At 42.4% G+C, this 13,021-nt stretch overlaps 1 protein-coding gene across 1 annotated transcript; it reads right to left on the reverse strand.

Moving 5' to 3' along the window:
• Window positions 1-695: 695 nt before the first annotated feature.
• Window positions 696-12,210, reverse strand: LOC117595382 (pepsin A-like). Its single transcript, XM_034295868.1, has 10 exons — window positions 12,118-12,210; window positions 9,174-9,283; window positions 8,928-9,069; window positions 8,492-8,609; window positions 2,772-2,890; window positions 2,496-2,692; window positions 2,262-2,378; window positions 1,860-2,004; window positions 1,326-1,424; window positions 696-963 (listed from the first exon to the last, which is right to left on the reverse strand). The coding sequence occupies exons 1-10, from the start codon at window positions 12,193-12,195 to the stop codon at window positions 826-828; spliced, it is 1,263 nt and encodes a 420-aa protein (XP_034151759.1). The 5' UTR covers window positions 12,196-12,210; the 3' UTR covers window positions 696-825.
• Between the last annotated feature and the right edge of the window lie 811 nt (window positions 12,211-13,021).

Here is a 13,021-nt window from a genome sequence, read left to right on the forward strand (position 1 = left end):
AAAGTGTTCTCGCTAGTGGGGTGCAAGACCGTAGGGGGTCCTCTTGCACACTTAATGAACCCCTTCCACAAGTGTGCATCAGACCAGACTTTGCGATAGGCTATTACCCAGAATCCCTGTAGTGTCGTGGCGTTTCGAACCGCTAACCAATGGGGAAGCAAAACGGTTGTTTTGGTGCAGGTAGCACAACCGGGATGAGTGGCGACAATGGAGAAGAAAGAACGGTCCCAATTCTGCTCTTAATATCTTCGCGGAAGACCTCAGGGTGCAGTGTGGATATTGGGACAGGACCTAACATGGTTCCCTGGTGGAAATACATATGTCTAGTCCTGGTCTAGTCTATAGGTTTACAGAGGAATATTTCTGTTATGGTTATACCTGCCCCTTGGGAATACCCTTCAGTTTTCCCCATTTCTTACATCAGATACAGGAGTTAAACATAAACATACTTTTCCTCAGGGAAAGAGAATGAAACATAATCAAATTCCGTACACAGACATTGCTAGTTATAGATTTTATTCATCAGTAGCAGCGGAACATTTCACAATCAATGTGTCACAATTTGTTCTAATGTTGATTCATATGAAAAATATTGGCTGCACATTATGACATATTTCTAAAATGGATCTTAATGTGTGACAGAGATATGTAAATGTATTAGGAATAAATCCATTAGTTTTGTCATATTACTTGGCTTTCATATGAATTTTGCATGTCTCCAATTATAACATGTCATGATCTCCTTAAGGATTTTGGGATTTAAGATGTCTGGGGTCTAAATGGACATCTAGTTAATCTCTAGAAAGGGTCTTATCAGTGGATCTCTTAGACAGCCTGGGCCAGACCAACTCTGTTGTTCTGTCGGTCAAAGATGGAATAATACTGTCGAATGAAAACATCTCCAAGAATCCAGAGCTGGTCAAAGTCGCTATAACCAAAACCTGTAATGCAGCCATAAGAGCTCTGTAGAGAGAGAGAGAGAGAGAGAGAAAATCAGAAATGTCTTTACCTATTTGTATTACGCTGGTGCCTTTTCATGAGAGATATTAGACCTTTTGCTCCAGTAACTAAAATAAATGGGTTTCAGGTATACATGTGGTCTGGTTGAGGAGCTCAAACTAACACTGACTGTGATTGTAACATCTGGAGACCTTCCATGAAGAAGCCTCAAGCCCTGATTCATTCTTTCACCTGTGCAAATCTACCAGAACAACTAATAGCCCAACATAGAGCTAACCAGTTAGATTGACAGACTAAACACACGACCAGCAACGATCAGACAAGGTCAGAGAGATTTTAACGGCATGTTTGTTATTGGGCTCTACCTGGATGGTGTAGGCGGTAGCAGGCAGAGTGAAGGCATTTCCGTTGAGTGTGAATGTAATCTCAGGTGTGCTGGCAAGGTTGCCGCAGTTCAATGAGTTCTAGGACAGAAGTAATATAGAACACGTTACATGTTATTGTGTGGTTAAGCAAGGTGTAATTGTGAAAAAAAACAAGTGTGTGTGTGTGTGTGTGTGTGTTTCATGTTTTAAAATATCAACAGGGACAAAAACGTCCCCAAACGATTATACGTTAAAAGAAGGATTCAAATTGGGACATTCTTCAAGTCATCATTTTGAAAAAAGGGATTTGTTTAGGGCAACAGTTACCAATGGGGTTGTGATAAAGTTTTGTTTGTTAGGTTAAGTTTAGACATTAACTTTGGTTATCAAAGTTATGCTGAAGTTACTAAGATAAGGATTAGGTTCAGGATTAGAAAAATATATTGTTTAAGTGTAATCAATGTGTGTGTGTGTTTGTGTGTGTGAGAGACAGAGAGAGAGACTCTGTTTGTGCAAGTGTGTGGTTGGACTCACCTGTCCATACTGGTTAGGTGTGAACCCGAGCACGGAATTTATGTTGCTGATGTCTCTGTTTGGCCCGACGATCCGGGAGGTGCCAGTGTCAATAATCGCCTGGCAACCACCATTGCAGGCCACAACGTTGCCATTGATGGTAACACTGTAATGATCAATATCAGGAGAGTCTGAGTACTGGCTTTGTGTACAGTTGTATATTATGTACAGTATATTTCCCTCTCATACATGTGTTGTGTTTTCATTCTGAGGTCTCTTTGTGAGGAAGGTTTTTCAATATTATCATCAAACTTAGAAAATAAAGTTGGTTCTGCCATTAACTTAAACACGGAAGCAGCCATGTACATTCTAGGTATTCCAGTGTGAGAGATCCTACAACACCCCAGAGATTTGCAACTGTACCTGTCCATGCTGACCTGCCAGTAGGTCTCAGAGGTCAAGGGGATCCAGGTGATCTGTCCAGTGTAGTAGCTACTCTCGATTTCACCAAAGGACACCACGCTGCCCTCAGCAGAGTTGCTGTTTGTGGAGGAAGAGAAGAGACCATAAGGTAACTGCTTAAATTGCCAAAACAGACATTTCATTTTAAAAACACTATGTCAGTTTCACTACTATTAACTCAGTAGTCCAGGGTACCTGCTGAGGTAGACTGAGAACAGGTTCTGGGACACCAGGCCCTGGCTCATCATGTTGTCGAAGACAGGTGTGGCCCCAGAAGCCGCAATGCTGGGGAAAGCCAGTCCCAGGGTGCCGTCAGCAACCATGTAGCTCATGAACGTAGCTTCTGTCTGACTGATACCAAAGATCTGCTGGTTCACAGACAAGCCTCCCAACTGAAAACACACATGCAGCCCACATCAGCTACCAGAAAACACAGGACCAGAATAACGCGTTCAACTGACATGAACGTACCGAAACAGTGTCATAGCCCAGCCTTCCAGTCATGCTGCCGGTTCCATAATGAATAGACAGAGGCTGGTTGGCCCACTTGAAGGTGCTGGACTGTGAAGGGTTGAATTTGACATGGTTCTCTGTAAAACACAATCAGGCTGATTGGCCACTGAACCAACAGGTCCATGAGGAGTCTACTTTGTGTCCCCTGAGATTAAATGCACAGCCTGTGGAATGGAGGTTAGATCACAGGGCCAGTGTGGAGCTACTAACTGACACAAGATGGCATGGAGGTTAGATCACAGGGCCAGTGTGGAGCTACTAACTGACACAAGATAGCATGGAGGTTAGATCACAGGGCAAGTGTGGAGCTACTAACTGACACAAGATGGCATGGAGGTTAGATCACAGGGCCAGTGTGGAGCTACTAACTGACACAAGATAGCATGGAGGTTAGATCACAGGGCAAGTGTGGAGCTACTAACTGACACAAGATGGCATGGAGGTTAGATCACAGGGCCAGTGTGGAGCTACTAACTGACACTAGATGGCATAGAGGTTAGATCATAGGGCCACTGCGGAGCTACTAACTGACACAAGATGGCATAGCTGTCACCGGACCCCTCCGTCTCTGTTCCAAGGTGTTACGCTGCTATATTATTGTGCTGGGGGATATGAGGGATGTACTACTAACTTTTCTCAGTCTCCTCCAGTTTTACATTTTAGGAGGAGATGAGATCCTGGTCCACACCTGCGGATTACCTGGTTTGGGGGGCCCGTTGCTGTCCCTGTCCTTGTCCACCTGGTCATACTTCTGACCTAGTCTAAAATCAAATAGACTCTGGATTTAGCCCGGAGAAATGTATTTATTATTCCAATTGGACTCTTAATATCTCACCCGGCACAGCCAGAAGAGGTCTGGTCACCCCTCTGAGCCTGGGTCCTTTCTAGGTTTCTTCCTAAAATTCGACCTTCTTAGGGAGTTTTTCCTTGCCACTGATATTCAACACTACTGTTGTTTGCTCCTTGGGGTTTAACCCAAAGTGGTCAGTGGGCATTCCAGGCCGGATGTCACTACTTGGACATTTTGGGTCCTAGATTCATTTCTGTAACCGATACCATGGATTATTGCATATCCTGGTATTCACCACACCCTCAGCTACAATAATAACACATAAAAACAGACTTTTGAATCACCATTTAGAAAACTAATCTGTTGGAAAGGCAAAAGACATATTTTTCGGGAAAACATTTCTGCCATTCAGGATGATAAAATTGTATTGAAACCCTTATGAAGTTTTGTTTCAATTGTATTCCCTGATAGTTTCATGCCTTTACTGTCATATTACATTGCATTTAGTTGAAACTCATGAATAAAACAAATAATAGAAGGTCAAAAATATAGGCACCCCAAAAAAGTTGGTTCTTGTACCTAGAAATAAAACCTTATAAAATAACTTAGAAATAAAAACTTTTTGGGAATTTTTCCCTGTGATGAAGCCAAACGGCCACCAGATGGCAGCACGAGACCGTTAGATAGTTTTGACTTAATAAAATAAGAAATATTACAACTTTTTCCCAAAAACCCATGAACATCCTCATACTATGTTGACAAAAAAACTTTTTCATATCATTTTTATAATACAAACGACATAATAGGGTGCCATTTATCAGAAATAGCGATGTACTCACTTATAATCTGGATGCGTCACCTGTCTGAGCTGTCTCAGCTGGTTGGTCATTACGCGTGCCTGGTAGAAAGTGTTCCTGGACAGAATAACCTTCCTCGGCCTCTTGATTACGTTCAAATATGTTCTAAAACGTTTTGGATGAAAACAAAGAGCTATCTTGCATAAGCGGAACGAAAACTACTAATCGCCATTATTGATCAGTGATCGTTGAGATCCTCAATTTTGTTTATCGTCTCTATGGAAGTGACTTCTATGACGTAACATCCTTCCTAGGTTGCAGAGATCATGTTTCCCCTAGAACAAGTATGGTACAAGGGCTATTTGTGATTTGGGCAAAAAATAAACATAGGAAGACTTGGCTAATTCAATGCGTAATGGTGACCGGTTTGGTCCAAATCTACCAGGCGGACTCTATTATCCATATGTATACAAACTATTTTCCAGTCGCTTCGTTAGGATGCCTAGATGTTAGCAAAAGCCTGCCGTAAGATCCTGTAGATAATTTTTCAGGATAATTATGGAATTGTAGCCTACGCAATGCGCTTCGGTTGGCGACCATTCTGTGGAGTCTGTTTGGCTGTTTATTCCCATAGGGATAAACGTTCCTTTTGTTTATCCACAAACTGATTGCTTCACGAATATGTCTAGATATAATCCCCCCAAAAAACTACATCATAACAGCCTTCTGAGAAACTCATTATACTGTGTATATGCAATGAATGCAAAACACACGTGCATCTTTTTGTGGTTTTTATTATCCATAAATACAAGAACTGAAAATCACCATGGGGTTTTGATTCTAACACAAATAACAATAAAAAAAATAGAACTATGCACATTTACTGGGATAAATTGTTTTACCCAAAAATAAATAGGTAAAGAGAAAAAGTATTTTGTAGCTGTGCCACAGATGGAAGCAGTTCCTAAATGTTCTGTGAAAAAAAAAAGAAAAAATAACTCTTTACATGAATCAGTTACCATGAATCAGGTCTTACTCAAAAATAAATGAGCACCCACAAATAGTCTTTTTAGCTGTGCCACAGATGGAAGCAGTTCCTGTCTGCAAGCAAACAGAGTGGCACATCACATTCACCGCATTTCCAGGGAGTGTCTTTCTTTACACCATTTCGCTTGCAGAGCTCACACCTGAGGCGTCCAGCTGTGGCCCTCGGGCTTTGGTCAGTTGTCTCTCTGGTAGGCAAAGGGGTATGTCCGGTTAGTTTTGGTGTGGCAGCAACAGCCAATGTCACCCCACACAACTCAGCTGCAAGTTGCTCAACAAACGCCTCATGTGTCAGGGGCCGACTCTGTGCACTCTGGCACAGCTCCTGGTGGAGGATGTAGCTATTGGTAATAGCAATGTCCAGGAAATGGAGGAAGAGGGTCCTGTACCACCTCTTGGTTATGTGGTGCACTGAGTAGTACTGGATGAGTTGGTCAGACAAGTCAACACCTCCCATGTACTTATTGTACTCTATGATTGGGGTTGGGATTTGAATGTGACTTGTCTCCCAGTGTCCTTCCCTGCTCTTCTGCCTTCTCTGTACTGTGTCACCTGAGTATGCAGGATGAATGGTGGAGCACATTGAGACTTCCCTGTTGTCCATCCATTTTGTGAAGAGGAGGTCGCCGTCTCTAATCCACCTCAGGGATCCTCTTGGGGACTTCCTGGTCAGGGCATTGACCTTGGTTTTTGGAGCCTCCTTCCTTCCTTCACGGATGGTCCCACAGGCTCCAAATTTCAAGGACCTGAGGTGTCTGAACAGATGTGGGCCGGTGTAAAAACTATCACCGTACAAGTGGTACCCTGAACCAAGGAATGCTGGCTTCATCAGCCCCACCACAGAGTCAAAGGCAAACTTGCTCTTCCCAGTGTAGACTGTGAAGTCACAAGTGTACCCATTGCTGGAGTCTGCCAACACAAACAGTTAGAAGCCCCACTTTGTAGGTTTGGCCTTCATGTATTGGGTCATCCCTGTTTTGGCCTTTGTGGCAACCATCCGTCCATCAATGGAGAGGTTCAGCCGGGGCTGGTAGAATGACTAGCATGCTATTTTGATGTCATCCATGAGTGGCCTCACACGGAAGAGCGTGTCATACTCAGGGGTCCCTTCTTACGGTCGTTGATAACATCCTAAGCATTCACGAGGTGTTACAAGCATGGCTTGCAAAAACATATACCCTACCAAACAACCCTGTGAACTTATCACTAAGTCAGTATGAGTACAAACCTCAATAAAACCTAGAGCAAATCCAATGTTATCCCGGACTGGGTTCCGTTACTTATTTCATTCTAGTCTAGGTTCTATATACCAGAACAGTAGGTTACTAACTGTAACAACAAATCAAGAACGACCCTGTATAGAATACGTGTTCTATTTACCAGAACAGTAGCCTACTATGTATCAATAGGCCATGGAAACCAATTTACGCATTATGAAATAATCATGGTGATCCCAACATGATTGAAATCTACTTACATTTCATCCTCCATTCGATCCATTCCATCGATGAAATCTTCTTCCTCGTCAGTAAAAAAGTCATCCGGGCCAGAATCTGCTGCAGCATCTTCATCACTTTCGAAGATCTGTTCCATGACTTGCTGGGCTGTAAACCTTTTTGCCATCTTGCATAAACAAAAGTTTTCGTTGTTGAAAATGTTCTTTGTTGGAATAAAAGCAAAGCAATTTATCTCTAGATACTCTCTCAACTGATGCGCTGGGTAGGTAGAGGCCACTTGGAATGGGTGCTTGCGCCTTATACCTAAAATTTGCAGGGTATGCTAATTTGAATTGCTATTGAATGCCAGGCGTCAGATGACATAGTACACACACCGTTTGCGACTAGTCAACCAAGATTAGCCTTCTAAACAGCGGATATAACTAGGCTACATTTCGTGATGTGCGTAATGGCTCCCATTTTTGGTGCAACTTTGCGGTCGTCTTACGAAGGCTGTGATGAACGCATGAACACAAATCTTATATCAATCGCTTCATTGGAATGTGCAGCACACGGGAAAGGAAACATCAAGTTAATAGCTATAACCATTCGGATTCTACGATTAGAAATATACAGTGTCCGATTTTCCGCGATACTGCGGATTCCGACCCGGAGGGGTTAAGGCCGGGTGTCTCTGTAAAGCACTTTGAGACAACTGCTGTTGTAAAAAGGGCTTTATAAATACATTTGATTGATTGATTGATAGAGGTTAGATCACAGGGCCAGTGTGGAGATACAAACTGACACAAGATGGCATAGAGGTTAGATCACAGGGCCAGTGTAAAGCTACTAACTGACACAAGATGGCATGAAGGTTAGATCACAGGGCCAGTGTAGAGCTACTAACTGACACATGAAGGCATAGAGGTTAGATCACAGGGCCAGTGTAGAGCTACTAAATGACACAAGATGGCATGAAGGTTAGATCACAGGGCCAGTGTAGAGCTACTAACTGACACATGAAGGCATAGAGGTTAGATCACAGGGCCAGTGTAGAGCTACTAAATGACACAAGATGGCATGAAGGTTAGATCACAGGGCCAGTGTGGAGCTACTAACTGACACAAGATGGCATGTTATCAAACCTTCCTTTTTTTATCGACGTTACACTTGGGTAGAAGAGTCACCGGAATTGGATCATTCATTGTTTATCGGTTAATTTATAGCAGTTTTTTTGCCAACACACATTGCGATGGTAAATAAAATAAAGAATATGTTTTGTGTGATACCAATGTTTTCCATTGACTATTTCTAGCCTTGAACCACGCTACTTTTTTCTGCGACTCACAACAACAGGTAGACATGCCAGATATCAAATTCAAAGTCAAAATTTCTAGGCAAAACATTTGCAGTTCCAGTTTTAGTTGAGGTAGTTAATGGCTGCTGTGATCTCAATCTTGCTAGCTACTTTGTTTTATTCAATCAGACAAAGTAGTGACGCTTAAACACTGACATAGTTCTTCTATGTCAAAAGAAACCAGACTCTTTTCAACATGTTGAATACTTGAATCAGGTTTCGGAGACTTCTCTGACCACACAGTGTGTACTCACGGCAGGCTTGGCTGGAGCAGTAAACAGAGGGCACCCACAGGTTGGAGGAGCCAGTATCAAAGATGACCTTGAAGGACTGGGGAGGAGTTCCAATGGATATCACACCATAGTAGGACATCTGCCGAGAGAGGATTACACAAGGTGAGCAATTCAGTATGAATAGACAGATGTGCATTATGTCCATAGTACACTTTATCAATCGCTCCCATAGGGGACCAGCCTGGTATCGTACCCAAGTTAATAAACTACAGTTAATAAACTTCATGCATCTACATATCTTAGTCACTAAGCAGACGGAGACGCTCATCCAAAGCAAGGTAGGGTGAAGTGCCTGGCTTGTGGATACGTAACAGATCTTTCACCTTGTTGTGTCTGGGATTTGTGGTCACCGGCCCTACACTCAAACGGCTAGGCTAAGCGTCAGTCTCCGGCTTACGTCGGCATCATTGGTCATTCCCTCGTCTCCGGTCTGCAGGAACTTGGCCATGGGGTTGTATGGGTACTTCTTGCTGACCTCCTCCCACAAACCCTTCTCCATCAGGGTCTCTCTGGCCGTTTTCCCCTTGATCAGAGAGATCCTGGAAATGCATTTACACTTTGGTCGTTTGGCAGATTGCACAGGCAGATAAAAAACAAACATTTAATGCAAATAGGAGAGAAAGAACAGTCTGTTGGTACTTACTTGACATTGCACTCAGAGATGGCCACCAGGGCACACAGGACTACAGCCCACTTCATCATGACTCCGTCTGGTTCTTGGTTATTGGTGAAGTTAGAGCTGGAGAGGCAAGGCTTTATATACAGTTACGCTGGACACCAGAACCCACTCACCCATCGGTCATTGACCATGACATGCCCTCTGTTATCATACAGTAGCACGGGAGTATCGCGTCCTTGACTGGCACGGTATCTCAGGTGTAGAGCAGTAGAGGGCAGAAGTACCGCACTACACAGGTAATATGCTGTAGTTCAGAACACAGTCGATATCTCAGATTCAGATTGTGAAAGTGCGATATACGGTTATGTGGGACGGCTATCTACCAAAAGTAAATAGGTTTCAGAACATTGTTGAATTTACACTTCAGACTTGTTTTCATCCACATCGAGAGGGGTCACCTGAGGTGGCTTGGGCATCTGTTTCGGATGCCTCCGGAACGCCTTCCTGGGAAGTTGTTCCGGTCCCGTCCCACCGGGAGGAGACCCCGGGGAAGACCTAGGACACGCTGGAGGGACTATGTCTCCCGGCTGGCCTGGGAACGCCTCGGTGTCCCCCCGGAAGAGCTGGAGGAAGTGTCTGGGGAGAGGGAAGTCTGGGCATCCCTGCTTAGACTGCTGCCCCCGCGACCCGGCCCCGGATAAGCGGAAGAAGATGGTATGGTATGGTCATGCAACTAATCTGTATCCAGAGCATCTTCAATACACATCAAACAAAACAAAAAAGCTTCCTGTCACAGTAAGCAATGTTGTATTCTATGGTCAAGCAATCGACAACACTTGTCTCTCTGACTGCAACACATACACACTTATTAATATATTACAGATTGTCAATTTTGACAAGATAACAGTCCTGAGTTAAATACATTTTTGTGGGAAATGGTTTTGGGTAGGAGTTGACAAATGGTTTTACCTCTTCAGTGGTCTCGGTTTCCTCAGCTGCCTTTCTTGCAGCTTTGGGGAAAAAGGAAATAATCTGTAAATGTGATTTATGTAAAACATCACCTGCTAATATGCAACAGCAAGCATAATGCATTAAGTGATGTTTCATATCGAATTGCACACCAACATCGGAAAGAACATCCTGTAGCCTACCCTTTCTTTTTCTTTGAAGGTGTGGTGGTTAGAAGCACAGATTCTGCTTGGTAACGACACATGTAACAAAAAATTAAATGATTTTTAATAATAAGCATGTCAGAAATTATCAGCTTCAAACCCATTAAAGTATTTCGTCTTGTATACTGTACATTTATGTACTCACTAAAATGAATAGTCATATTCAAGTACTTCAGTTTGGATTTTAACAACTATTAGCAGAAAGCCATGATTCTATTTTTCTTGTTGTGGTATGTATTCTGGAAATTATGTTCTCCAAATTATCCAAAATCGAGTGACACTTGTTGTATGGCATAACTTACTCAGTAATTAGTTTTCCTGTAAATGTAGTTGTATTATTTGTAAACATTACATATCCTCATTATTTTACCTCTGGCAAAATGACCTCTGTTATGAATAGCTGCTTCTCAACTACAGTTCCAGGTACTATCAGTATTTTTTCCAGTCTCTGGATAAACCTCGTCTGTCTGTGGTATTAAGTAAAAACCATGAAAACAATTTGACAGGGGATATTAAGAAGGGTTAACAAAGAAAATTGTAAAATATTTCACATTTTAATTATCCATTACTCCCGTTCCCCTTCCTCTGCCTGAAAAGTAATGTCAATCCTTCCCTGTATAACCAGCATTCATCTGACTAAAAAGGTTTCCTTCCCAAAAATGACAGGATATTAGTTTCAAAATCAAAATAGTTAATGTGCTCGGTTACTATAGCTTTCTTCGTCATGTTGTCCTTATATAAGGTTCTCATAAATTTGGTCTTTCAAATACAAATAGTTAATATGCTAAACATTTTCATTGTGATATGGAATATATCTGTAAAGATCCGTGACTTCAATGTATGTTCCAGTCACATACTATTGCATCTCAACCTGCCACCGGCATCTCAACCTGCCACTATAAATGCCACTACTAACTCAACATGCCACTAAAAATGCCAGTGCTAACTCAATATGCCACTAAAAATGCCACTGCTAACTCAACATGCCACTAAAAATGCCACTGCTAACTCAACATGCCACTAAAAATGCCACTGCTAACTCAACCTGCCACTATAAATGCCACTGCTAACGGGGAAGATGCCGTGGCATCTCAACCTGCCACTAAAAATGCCACTGCGAGCTGCCGATGCCGCAAATTGAGCTAGCCCCTGCTGCCAAGGAATTATTCCAAGAGGGCACAGGTGGCAAAAAGAACCATCATTGGGCCAGCGCACAAAGGAATTCTGTGATCGCTGGTGCGCCATCCTGAACAAATGTTGATTTAATGACACTAATTGTCGACCAGTTAAAAAAGGACTCGAAAGAAATGGATACACTTATTGAAGAGAAACGTGTAACTCTGCAACTAGCCTTCAATAATGAAAGTATATTTATGGAAATTATGAAAACGAATAAAGAGCTCCAAAACAAACTTTCTACGGAAATCAAGGAAATTTAAATCAAGAAGTTCAACAATGACAAAAAGGATAAGTCTGAGAACAAAGTCTACTATTGGAGATGTCCCGAAATAAGAGGTACTGGCCCTGAAGACCTACGCAGTACCTATGGTACTCATACATGCCGTGTTACTTCTCAAATCAATTACTGAAACACTCATACATGTGCTTGTCACTTCTCCACTCGATTACTGAAACACTGATACATGCCCTAGTCACTTCTCGACTCAATTACTGAAACACTCATACATGCCCTTGTCACTTCTCAACTCAATTACTGAAACACTCATACATGCCCTTGTCACTTCTTGACTCGATTACTGAAACACTCTACTCACTGGTGTTCCCCAAAAACTCACCAAGAGACTCCAACTGGTCCAGAACTCAGGGCCCAGAATCCTCACTTGCACAAAATCATCTGAACACATCACACCCATTCATATCAGTCTTCACTGGCTTCCTGTGCTCTACCAAATATAATGTAAGACCCACCTCCTCACCTACAAAGCCCTGCATTATCCTGCACCTACTCACCTCCCTGACCTCCTGCCTGGCCATGTCCCCTCTTGCTCCCTCCCTCTGCTCAGCCTCTGCTGGTTTTCTTGTCACCCCCCATTTCCGCCTATCAACTCTGGTTGCTTGGGCTTTAACCTGCTCAGCACCTAGGCTGGGGAATTTGCTTCCGCCACACATTCATCTGTAGTTCCATTTTTATTTTATTTGACATGTTTTGTTACACTCCACTGTACTACAACCCATACCAGGTTGTAGTCTTTTTTCCTGTTTGTGTGAAAGCTATCTTTACTATGTAAGGTGTCCTTCAGTGCTCAGAAAGTCTGCCAAATAAAATAATAATAATAATTAAAGCTGCAAGCAGCATTTATCGGGGTTCAAGCTGTTAAGGCCTTTAAGCACCCAAACATCAAAAGACATTACGTTTTATTTAGCAAGCATTTAACCACTGAAATAATAAATGGAAAAGTCCATTCACAGCCAATACAGGCATTGTAGCTTTGGAAATTTTTCAAAGCTTTTTGACAGTTATAGTTGCACCTATTGTCTGATCTCCACAAAACTCTGCATGCTTCTTCACTATGTTATGACACATATGCTCATCTATTTTTGCGAAGTTTGGGGTTTTTCTATGGGATTTATTGGCTTTTGAGTGTATTTTGTCCTGCCACTTGAATAAATTATCCTGTTACAGCCAGGCAAATGGAACATTTTTTTGATAATTATTGATCTAGAGAGTCCAGAGAATCA

The sequence above is a fragment of the Esox lucius genome, chromosome 12 (assembly GCF_011004845.1).
Source record: "Esox lucius isolate fEsoLuc1 chromosome 12, fEsoLuc1.pri, whole genome shotgun sequence".
Taxonomy (NCBI): Eukaryota; Metazoa; Chordata; class Actinopteri; order Esociformes; family Esocidae; genus Esox; species Esox lucius.